The 12,694-nt window shown below is 32.7% G+C and overlaps 1 protein-coding gene across 1 annotated transcript; it reads left to right on the forward strand.

Moving 5' to 3' along the window:
* The first annotated feature begins 8,229 nt into the window (after window positions 1-8,229).
* On the forward strand, window positions 8,230-10,172 carry Gem2 (Gemin 2). Its single transcript, XM_089695911.1, has 4 exons — window positions 8,230-8,671; window positions 8,747-9,059; window positions 9,478-9,577; window positions 9,934-10,172. Exons 1-4 carry the CDS (start codon window positions 8,372-8,374, stop codon window positions 10,040-10,042), a joined length of 822 nt encoding a protein of 273 aa, XP_089552037.1. The 5' UTR covers window positions 8,230-8,371; the 3' UTR covers window positions 10,043-10,172.
* The last annotated feature ends 2,522 nt before the right edge of the window (window positions 10,173-12,694 follow it).

Below are 12,694 nucleotides of genomic sequence, written 5' to 3' on the forward strand. Positions count from 1 at the left end.
CAAAAAACCATGATAACAAAATATCAGTCGTAAATAATAAACTGATACAAACATTTATATCAGTCACCAGTAATACGGGATTATCGCAAGGTCTGACATGAAATTCGAGTGGGTCTATGAGATAATAAGAGCTTCATCGCGGATTTTTCCGTATCATCGAAGATGTTCAACATAAATTATTTTCATGTTTTAAAGAATTAGTTATTTAATTGATAATGTTGACTAAAGATGAATATGGATAAATATTCGAGATATAAAATCACTATGTACATAGTATAAAATAAAGTCGCTTTCTCTGTCCCTATATCTCTATGTCCCTATAGGCTTAAAAATCTTTAAAACTACGCAATGGATTACGGTTTTAAGCTATTGCATAGCTTCTATCGCGGGCCTCGAGCGCGGGGACCGACTCCAGAAATTCCGTAACGTAAAAACCTCACGCTCCCCACTCCGACGGGCGCTTGAAGGCACGCTATGCAATAGCCATAGAGGAAGACTGTATAGGCAATAGCTTTACCGCGGCAGTCCCCGAGTGCCACACGTCTTTTTTTATAGAATGATTAAGGTATATCACCGGAAATTGAGAGTAGCAAGAAACCATTAAAAACAATCTATGGGTACTCAGACCACAGAACATAAATACTCAGGGGAGATTCAGACGTTTAAAAAACAACTTTTTCCGGTGATTTCGCACTTGCATTAAGCAACAGGGGGGCCATTTTAAATATTTCTTGTAATTTAACACCTTGTATGTAATTGGTTTTAATTTGTTTTTATTAATCATCATGTAAATTAAAATTGTGCACTTACTACATCTAAATTTAAATTTTTCGATTGAAGCCTTGTGAATAATAAAATGAAATTTTCACGGTAGCTACTCGATAGATAGAGCAGGGTTTTAAAAGCGAAAATCTTTTTTCAAGTGATTTTATTTTTTTACGGGCCCTTAAAGTTGTGAATATACTGGGTAATTTTATCTTTCTTGCCATTCCATTCCTTTTATATTCAATTCGAAAATCTAACGATAGTAAATGTTACCATACTGAATTAGCCTATCTTTCAGCTTAGCACACAAAAAAATCAAGCGTCTACCGCAATAAGTCACGTCATGCTACATAAAAATCTCATCGTACTCGGCAATAGGAGAAAATTTAAAAATAAGCATCATAACTCCGAAAATACAAAACATCGCATAAAATACATGGGGTGATTCGGATAGCCCTCTAGGTCTTCTACCTCAGCTAATACCTGGCTTCAGTATATCTATACTTCTTGGGACACCCTGTATATTTCCATGCTATGTACTCTTTGGTGAATGGTCATCTAGGTCATCGTGAGGTCATCTATCAAACTCAAAAATTCAAACTCAAACATTTATTTATTCAATTAGACTTCTTCTAGAAGCACTTTTGAAACGTCAATAAGTACATATTGCACGCCTCTTAAGCGAAGCGTTGAGGTGGGTACTACTGTCACTTCGCGCAAAACATCTGATTTTTCAAACTTAAAATGTCTTTATGTATCATACATTGCACTGCATAGTGCATACACACACATATTAAGAAAAAACACTATTTTTAACATTCATTATATTTTTGATGTCATTTTTGTTATTTAAACTAGTTAAAAATTAGATATTTTTATGTCATTTTTGTTATTTAAACTAGTTAAAAAACAGTTTAAAAAAGTTCTGTCTTGGACGTCCGTGTGTCTGTATGTGCGGAGGATTTTCTTGTTAACACGATAGCGACCGAAATACTTTACTAATCGAGTCTTTTTTTTTCTCTTACGCTTGAGTATGCTCAGGAATAGAACCCTTTCATTTTTCAGGGTCTGATTCTATGTGGTTTAATTGTTATTAAATAAACAAAAATAATAATTAATAAATAATTATTAAAAAAAAATTATGAGGCGTGCACTTTTGGATTTTCCAAACTATTTTTAACATTTACCACCGATTCGGAAAGCAGTATCTACGGAGAAGAATCGGCAAGAAACTCCATAGTTGCTCTTTTTAATCATGTCAGATTTACAATTTTACAAATTACATATGTAATATCATAATATATTATCATAATATGCCAAAGAACTGTCCTGTGGTTTTTACGCGACAACCCTCCATGGGTTTTTATCTTCCATAATATATTCCTTAAGGGCGCGTATAAAGTCAAATCACCAATCAACTTTTAGTTGATACGTGTAATATTCAAGACCAAATATAAAAAATAAAATATATGTAAAACTTGATGATATTTTCGATGATATTGTCAGATCAAAAACATAAAATATTGAAATTGACTCGATAGAAAAAATTCACGAAGTTACCTCTAAATTTCACACTTTTACGTTTTTTACTGGACATGGTAATACTTATTATGATTTTTTTTTCATAAACAATTATATTAAAACATTTGCAAGATATTTGTCAGACCATTTTGTGTAATTACTTTTAGTTTTGGTTTAATCACGATAAAACACTTTTGGCGCTTACTATATTTTTAATTACGCAAGAAATCATCTTCCATCGCACGTTCCGGGAGCTAAAAACATAATTCTATTTCATACATCAGACGCTATCGCTCCGTTGAGACGAGTAGACCACGCTAAAATTGCTGCGCCGTGTTTTATAATTACGCCGAATATTGATTTGTTGAAAATGGTAAACAACAAAATGAAAAGACTTAAGAAACGAGAACTAAAGAAGATTCAAATTGAAAAGATAACTAAATGTCGAAGGTTATAATAGTATTGTTATAATATTAATAAATAATAATTATAATATAAAAAGATAAGTCTTGATTTACCTATTTGAGAAAGTTTAGTTTCTGTAAAATAATTTCCGCGGGCTGAGTATTGACGCGATAGCAGCAGCAACTATAGATAGGTAAATAAAATTCATAGTGGTACCTTATTCTTACAGTCGCGGTGCAATCAATCAAGTCAAGAAAGATTTATAATATTATTATTACTATAGGCAGATCCTATGTTCGCTCCAGTAAATAATAATATAAATAATATGTAAACCGGTTGTGAATAGTACATATTATATTATATTATATTTACAATCTGTATTAGATAATCATACATAACATCTATACATAGGTATAACAAATTCGTACGAAAGTCAAAACTGTACTTACATTGAATAGGTATTTTTTTATAATATACATATGTATATGTATATATATATATAATATAATATTCATAATCTGTATTACATACCTATACATATATTATATGTAGTACATATCTATACATAAATATAGTTTTTAGAATTTTTGTATGTCTGTCTGTATGTATGTCTGGGCTCTAATTTTGGTGCAGATATAGCTTGAGACCTGAGAAAGGTCATAGGATGAGTTTTATCCCGTAAATAAAAAAAACTGTCTGTGTTTGTCTGTTTGTTTGTACACGCTAATCTCCGGAACTACTGGACGGATTTGAATGAAAGTTATTTTGTTGTGTAGGTACTATTATATTATCCGGGAAATATAAAATAATAATTTATTTTGAAAACTGAAACACCTGATGCAGAACCGCAACAGACCACCTAAACTATAGATTCATTTGAGAAAGTTTATCCAGGCGAGTTTGGATATTATTATTTGTGTAAATTCTGTAAATTCGTTTCCGCGAATTGAGTATTCATGCGACGATATTTATAGATACCTACATTCATAGTGGGTACCTACAATTTACAAAGACACTTTTTATACTTAGTTATGTAGGTACCTAATTCCTACGGTCGCCTTGCAAATGCAATCAATCAAATCGGGAATGTTTTATAATATTATTATATATATATATATATACTAGCGACCCGCCCCGGCTTCGCACGGGTGCAATGCTGATACTAATAACTAAATAGACAACAGAAAAACTGTGAACGTTGTAACTATATAAAAACATAGCGGCCCGCTCCGCCTTCGCACGGGTATCACTATCACTACATAGTATAAAACAAAGCCGAGCGGCCGGCCGGCACCGCCGCAAACGCTACCTCCCGCAATTTTTAAATCTGTAATATCTTCGAAAATATTCACTTAAATCATACGGTGTAAAGGGCCATATAGATCTATATTAAATGAACAATGTATTCAAGGTATTTAATTGGTTAAGGATTAATGCTGTATTGGTTAAAATCGCTTCGAAAATTAGCCATTATTAGTCGTAAAAAGTAAATGACAAAAAAAAGTTATTGTGGGTTATCCATAAGAGATAGACATATACCATCGCGGACTTTTCTGTAGACCTTTTCAATGTGTATAATACTTAGTACATTATTTTGATAAATCTCGTAGGGTTCAGCCTGCGTTAGCAATGTAAGCGGAAAAAATGTAATTTTTTACGACATCACATTAGAAACCTCAAAAATAACAGTACTTCTCCACTATTTAATGGATGTTATTATACATATAAACCTTCCTCTTGGATCACTCTATCTATTAAAAAAAACCGCATCAAAATCCGTTGCGTAGTTTCAAAGATTTAAGCGTACAAAGGGATATAGGGACATAGGGACATAGGGACAGAGAAAGCGACTTTGTTTTATACTATGTAGTGATATATATATTATAGTATTACTATAGGTAGATTCCTATGTTTGCTCCAGTAAATAACCAATACAAGTTGTGAATAGTAACTACACATTATATATATACATATTTACAATCTGTATTAGATAATAATATTACAATCACATAGGTATAAAAAAAAAAATTGTACGAAAGTCAAAACTGTACATTGAATATTTTTACGGATACTTGGGGCGTGATTTTCAATCGATATAGGAGCCAAAAATATAGGTACATAGTTTATAGAATTTTTGTCTGTTTGTCTGTATGTATGTCTGGCTCTCTAAGCTCTAACTTTTAGCTTGAGACCTGAGAAAGGACATTGGATAGGTTTGTTCCCGTAAATCCTAAAAAAACTCTATGTGTCTGTTTGTTTGTACACGCCAATCTCCGGAACTATTGGACGGCTTTGAATGAAAGTTATTTTGTTGTGTAGGTATTATCTGGGCAATATAATTATATACAAATTCGAAGATCTAGAATGTATGATGAGGGACCCTGAGATCACACTCTAACATTTATAGGAGTGACGTCAACAAAAATTGTTGCGTCTGATGGAAATTTTCTGTTGATTAAAAAAAATCAAAGATCTAGAACATCTGATATAGACCCATAAGAGCCCAGCTACACATTTATAAGAATGACGTTTTACAAAAATTTTTCAGTCTGATGATTCAGTCTAATTTCACAGAACAATTTTAAATTTGGAAAATGTGGACCCTCACTCTCAACCTGTGTCTACTGACTATTGCCACGCAGAAAAAAATACTCCAGAAAGGTACCTGCTAAAGTTACCAGCTCTCGATAAAATAATACGTAAATTTCGAAGAACTTTGTAATATTTTATAAAGGATAATTTTTATTTTTATTTTTAGAATAATTGCTGAGTCGAAAAATGTCGTACAATCTAATAGTCCATTGAATAAAAAGTTCTAGAGTGCGTGAGTTAGTAACGTAAGATGTTTCTTCGGAAACATGTCCAGAGTCCCTAGGTAATAAACATACTAAAACCCCGGGCCACTAGGAGGAGCCCCGGAGTGGGGGGAGGGGGAAAATGGGTCCATTTTTAGGGTTCCGTAGCCAAAATGGCAAAAACGGAACCCTTATAGTTTCGTCATGTCCGTCTGTCCGTCTGTCCGTCTGTCCGTCTGTCACAGCCGATTTACTCGGAAACTATAAGTACTACAGTGATGAAATTTGATGGGAATATGTGTTGTATGAACCGCTACAAAAATATGACACTAAATAGTAAAAAAAAGAATTGGGGGTGGGGCCCCCCATACATGTAACTGAGGGATGAAATTTTTTTTTTCGATGTACATACCCGTGTGGGGTATCAATGGAAAGGTCTTTTAAAATGATATAAAGTTTTCTAAAAAACATTTTTCTTAAAGTGAACGGTTTTTGAGATATCAGCTCTCAAAGTCGTAAAAAGTATGTCCCCCCCCCTCTATTTTTATAACTACGGGGTATAAAATTCTAAAAAAAATAGAGGTGATGCATGCTAATTAACTCTTTCAACGATTTTTGGTTTGATCAAAGTATCTCTTATAGTTTTTGAGATAGGTTGATTTAACTGTAATTTATTATATTTGCTGCTACGGAACCCTTTGTGCGCGAGCCCGACTCGCACTTGGCCGGTTTTGTTTCATTTTTCGCTTAAATCTCAAAAACGGTACATGTTAGAGAAAAACTTTCAAGGAAAAGTTGAAAGGCCATAAAATTATCTACAAGTTGTACCTGAATCATTTTTTCCTATATCCTACCGTTTCTGAGTTATACGCAGTAAAACATGATTTTGGCTCAAACAATTTCCACATCAATCGATCAAAAAATATTTCTTTCTTCCAAAAAACTCAAAAGTGCAACTTGTGACCGGTACTGATAGATTGCTCTTAATTAGGTCTATAATTGGTAAAATAAACACATTCCTCCATGGAAGCCTTTAGGAGGAATCGATTGTCAAAATATTATATTATGGTAGTTTGAGTTACTGAACTTGATCTTTTTATTTTTTTCTTCCAAAAAACTCATAAGTGCAACTTGTGACCGGTACAGATAGATTGCTCATAATTGGGTCTATCATTGATAAAAATACCAGATTCCACCATGGAGGCCTTTAGGAGGTATTGAATTTTATTAGGGTAGTTACGATACATGAACTTTTTAACTAACTACCCTAATAAAATTCAATTCCCCGTAAACGCCTCCATGGTGGAATCTGGTATTTTTATCAATGATAGACCTAATTATGAGCAATCTATCTGTACCGGTCACAATTTGCACTTTTGAGCTTTTTGGAAGAAAAAAAATAAAAAGTTCATGTATCGTAACTACCCTGATAAAATTCAATTCCCCGTAAACGCCTCCGTGGTGGAATCTGGTATTTTTAGCAATGATAGACCTAATTATGAGCAATCTATCTGTACCGGTCACAAGTTGCACTTTTGAGTTTTTTGGAAGAAAAAAATAAAAAGATCAAGTTCAGTAACTCAAACTGCCCTAATATAATATTTTGACAATCGATTCCTCCTAAAGGCTTCCATGGAGGAATGTGTTTATTTTACCAATGATAGACCTAATTAAGAGCAATCTATTAGTACCGGTCACAAGTTGCACATTTGAGTTTTTTGAAAGAAATAAATATTTTTTGATCGATTGATGTGTAGTATGGGGAAATTGTTTGAGCCAAAATCATTTTTTACTGCCTATAACTCAGAAACGGTAGGATATAGGAAAAAATGATTTAGGTACAACTTGTAGATAACTTTATGGCCTTTCAACTTTTCCTTGAAAGTTTTTCTCTAACATGTACCGTTTTTGAGATTTAAGCGAAAAATGAAAAAATGGACTCATTTCCCCCCTCCCCCCACTCCGGGGCTCCTCCTAGTGTCCCGGGGTTTTAGTATGTTTATTACCTAGGGACTCTTGACATGTTTCCGAAGAAACATCTTACGTTACTAACTCACGCACTCTAGACCCCCCTTGGAGGGACTCATTCAATGGACTATAACCAAATTAATCAAAATAAAGTTCTGGAGGAATGTGTGTCGTCGACTGCGTATGTTTATTTAAAAATAGTATCTATACTCGCTATTTCGACAGACTTTTTTTACGGATTCGTGCTCTATACTGTTTCCCTAATATTGTTTTTTTTTTATATATTACATACAGACAGTTTTTTCATTGTTTTATAATATGTATAGATTATCATTAATAATTATAAACAAATAATAATAAAAAGACATATTACATAATTTGTGATGATTTCAACTTCACTGTTTTATACAATTATTTTAGACAACATACCTATTAACTACCGAAAATACGCGTTGAACGAGCGAAGAATATTGTGTATAATTTAGCGTGCGATGAACTTTACGTACGTTGGATGAGCCGGGTGTATGAGGGTATTGTGAGGGCGCGCGGCATGGCGCGTAATGGGCGAGGCTTAATCGTAGAATTATCTGGCTTTATACGCCCTCTTAATACTGTAATATCATCATGGTTTAACCTGACCACAAAGAGTACTAAGTATAATAATACGGCAGACCACCTGCCTGACCACCACCTGACCACAGACTGCTACAGATGACAGACAATCAACAGACAATATTACTTGCTCTGTGATGACACTGACAGACTGTGATGACAGAGTGTTCATATGTCAGTGTGTCTTTGTTTTGTGTTTTTATTTTTGAATTATTAATTCAAATTTTAAAAATGATTTCATTTGAATATTAGTTAGTTCTGTTTATAAATAAATTTGATCATTAAATACTATTGGTGCAATTTGTATGTATTCGCTGCTAATTGTTTATTACAAACCTAAATACCTATCCTCCTATCCTAAATTCAATCCTAAAATGTCAGCTAAACAATGTATATTTAAATTGAATAAAGCTGAAGAACAAGAAGATTCATTAAAATCTCCTTGCTTTCAAATTTCTAAAAATGTTGAACTTAAAGAAATACCGACAACAGGTGAAGAGTACCTTTTAAAGGTAATGAATGAGAGACGAAACCATGCCACAGTCACCAGGTGTAACATAGACTGCTCAAAATTTTCCCGGAATCAGTCGTGCTTTGTCGAACAGGTAACAATACTGTTAACATAAAATAAAGTCCTAAGCATTTACTCCTGGTTCAGAATTACTCATTTGCTGTTACAGGTCCCTCACGTGAAAGCACCAGATAATTTAAAACCAACTATAGAATGGCAAAATGTACAAGTTGCGGATTTTTCAGAAAGCCGCATGTATATCTCGCGCTTGTTAGCAAAGAAGGCACAATGGGCAAAGGATGTTACAAGAGTTGCATTAGACCATACCAGTAGTGAGGAATGGAGAGAATTTTTTGAGACTCGGGAACCTACATTAACATGTATTCTTGGTCTAAATCATACCATTCTAGATAATGGATTGGAGATATTAATTGAATCTTTAAATATAATTAAACCTGGGGAAACTATCCCTTATAAAACAGGTAATAATAAATGAATGTCCTTAAATAACGTTTACTGGAGATGAATGTGGATATTATTTACTCTTGAGACATTTTCTTCTTTCTGCATCTGTATCACTATTTGGTATACTTGCAAGTTTATGATTTTATAATGAATCATATCATAATCATATCTCAATATTGACAACATTATGTTGGTGGAATTTTTTCTAAAAGATGAGTAAATGTAGCGAAATGGAAGAAATACAATAAATACCTAGTTAAAATTAGTAAACAAATTTGTTTTCAATCATTTTGACTATGAATTAGTTTATACAACAACTAGAAGGAGAATTTAAACTTATTGCCACTAAATTATGATCTTGAAATATTCTTTATCCATATTATATTTTTATTGATATTTGGTATACAATTTGTGAATGAAATATTTTTATTCAAGGCCAATGGATATATGCAATACTCGCTTGCACAAGACAACCACTGCTCTCAGACACAGTGAGCATATTGAGAAATTTAGCAAGAAAATGTGCTGAAATAAGGTATTATGCTAATAGAGAAATTGACTAACCTAAGATATAAATTACACTATTGTTTACTCTTTGAGCTACTAAAATTATAGTGTGCTTACTTAAAAAATAAAATAGAAATTGTGTATACAATTTATATGAAACATTTACTAAGATATTTTGTGCACAGAGTTTTAAAACATTTATTTAGATGTTTTTAATTTTTATCACTTAATTATTCTGCTAAATGCCTAGTATACTAGGTGCTAGACAATAAGCTAGTAACCATTTCTAAGCGTTGACAAACTGGAACTTTGCCAATTTAACACAGAATTTGCAAAATGATTGTACTTCTTCAATGCATTTATCATTAATATTCTTGTTTTCAGATCTCGCCTTAATCCAGAAAATGAATCATCAAAGGAATATGCTACCCCATTGAATGTTTTTATATGTTTAGTAGCCAGATATTTCCGACAATATGACTTAGCTGATTGACCTTTGATAATGTAATCTTATTTAGGAGTTTCAAGTGTTCATATTTTATTTTTACTAGTAAATTTTGTACTGAAATGGCAACAATATTAATGATACATTTACTTGTTTTTTATGAAAACTTACAGTGTTCCATAAACCGTTGTTTGATTTTTTTTTCTTTTAATGATTCCACATTCAGATATTCAATATGTTTTATATCTATCTTTAGATATTAAATATTTAAAGCTAACCAAACAGAAATAGAAAGCCTAAAATTTCGGAGCCTTTCCCTACATTAATGAATATATTGTTATTTCAATATCTACAAGTAATTTATTGAATAACAAATATGTAGTAATATGATTTGTAGATAATTATATTTGTATAGTTGTGGTATTTAGTTACAGTTACATTTTTTTTGCATAGGAAAAGTACCAAGAAAATTTATAATGAATAAGTTAAACAACCAATTTTCCTTAAAATTTTGATTATATTCAAATAGAATAATTAGTGGTTAATAAAAAAACAAACACGTCAGTAATTACGCTATAATAGCTTGATAAAATGTGTTACTATTGATAACATAAAATAATATACATTGAAAGTTTTTTTAAATGAAATCTACATATGAAACTGATTTTGTTTACATCTTAACCGAGATAAATACAGATATATATTTTTAACATAAACAGATACAATATCAAAGTTAGTTATGAAATAAAAGTTTATTATTTACTTTTAATTGTAATACCCAGTTAATAATATGCACGATTGGCATGGAATTATTCAGTTGAATTCGCTCGTCTTGAAAAATAGTATTGCTTTGTACAATTAAATTGTTGACAAATCTTTCACCTGGACCATTTAATATATTATACAATGAACATTATTGACATAGTCGTACCACTAAAGATTTTTTTTAATAAAGCGAGATAGAAAGGTGTACTTGTAGGTAAGCTATTCATAATATTTTTTAACGTACACCATTTGCTCCTAATATTTACTGTAGTGATATTTGCTTTATTTTATTATCAGGAGACAGGAGTGCTGAATAAAATAGCTGTAGTATATGCTTTATTTCTATTAATCTACAATTTAAATAGAGGATATAGAACCTGTAACACTCAGGGATCATATATAAATAATATCCAACGGTGAAATATTTTTTTGAATCGTTCCAATAGTTTCTGAAATTAACGCGTTTAAACAAAAACCATCTGCATCTGAATGCATCACTTTGAAGTTTCTACGATCTCTTCATTAATTTATCTACATATAACTTTCTAATATTAACCCATTGAGCCCCGAACGGCCCGATCAGTCCACAACACAATAGATTTTCTATTGTGTCTGTGATTCCGGCGCCTGAGTTATTAAAAATAATGTGTAAACTGTATATAAATCTAGGCTAGGAATTTTGATCTCCAATGGGATCGTGTTGAAAATGAGGAACTAACTTGTCAAAATGGGCATTAACGGTTACGTGAACTATAAATAACTGTTTAAAATTTTGTATTGCCACCTCGATGATTGCCACTCGTTAAATTTCGCCTGAATCGATTGACTATCTACGCACGCAAATGGATTGATTATTATTGTCAACACTCTTACCCGGAGTATGAAGTAAAAACATTATTTTCATCATTACGAATTAAAAATAAAATATGTATTATAAATATTAGAATAACTTTTTGGGAGCCCATCGACCGAACTGGCGAGTCACCATCCGCCATAATTTTCAATTTTTAATATTGAAAAGGCAGACGTCCATAGTTCCCATAGACCCAATATACCAGTCCATCTAACACCCCCTTCCATAACCCAGATTTATTAATTTCCATTTATTCTGCAATAGTCCTACATTGGCCGCGGACTGCCCGGCTAGGCTGTATCTCTATAGTGCAGTCATGGCCAGGCTGCGGCTGGTGTCCCACAAGTCACAACACATTAAATTCTCTAAAGGGCCTCTGCGTGTTGGACCTGTGTCCCCACGTAAGCCTTCCAAACCAAAGGACCGGGTATCTTCCTTTTGGTAGTACCTACCCGTGTACTATGGAGAGAGAATAATATTAAACGACGCCTTATTTATAATTCGTGTATTGTTTTCTATGCGCAAAAATTGCGTATCACAAATAAAACATACAACTAGGATAAGTGGAGTAGCGTGTTAGCGTGTTGTGGGCAGTGGGCCACACGCATCTATTTATAACAAATATCGAAATATATTTTGATCTTTTTTCAGATGACGGTTTTAATTTTTAAAGCTTTTTTATGATATTAATTAGTATTATAAGGTGGTATCCCCTTTCCCCGGGGGGCCCCGTAGGGCCGTATTATTAATACGGCAGGAGATACGCCTCTGGCTAGAAGAATTGTCTCAATTCAGAAACTGGCGGTTAATTGGCTAAATTCACTAAATACATCTCAATTGACAATTGACATCAGTTAAAAAACAAATTACGATGATTATTGTCCAAGAGGAATATTCATTTAGTATAATAGCCGTGGCGGGTAGTTTCCCTTGCAAACTAACAGTCTGCTGCAGACACAAACAATAATTCTACAGCTACATGATGTAGCCTACATCTCTCCCAAGTATCGTTCATCAAAATCCGTTCAGTGGTTTTCGCGTGAAGAAATAACAAACTTACATGCAACATTATAATTTCTAAC

The sequence above is a fragment of the Colias philodice genome, chromosome 6, assembly GCF_061535455.1.
Source record: "Colias philodice isolate Cphi_HAF_F1 chromosome 6, ilColPhil1 Martin Lab GWU primary, whole genome shotgun sequence".
Lineage (NCBI taxonomy): Eukaryota > Metazoa > Arthropoda > Insecta > Lepidoptera > Pieridae > Colias > Colias philodice.

Bases quoted from the DNA above. Each gene is read 5' to 3' on its own strand.
- Gem2 (XM_089695911.1), top strand. From the start codon at position 8,372: ATGTATTCGCTGCTAATTGTTTATTACAAACCTAAATACCTATCCTCC. The intron at 8,672-8,746 runs GTAACAATACTG...TTGCTGTTACAG, and splicing joins AGTCGTGCTTTGTCGAACAG to GTCCCTCACGTGAAAGCACC. The intron at 9,578-9,933 runs GTATTATGCTAA...TCTTGTTTTCAG, and splicing joins AGAAAATGTGCTGAAATAAG to ATCTCGCCTTAATCCAGAAA.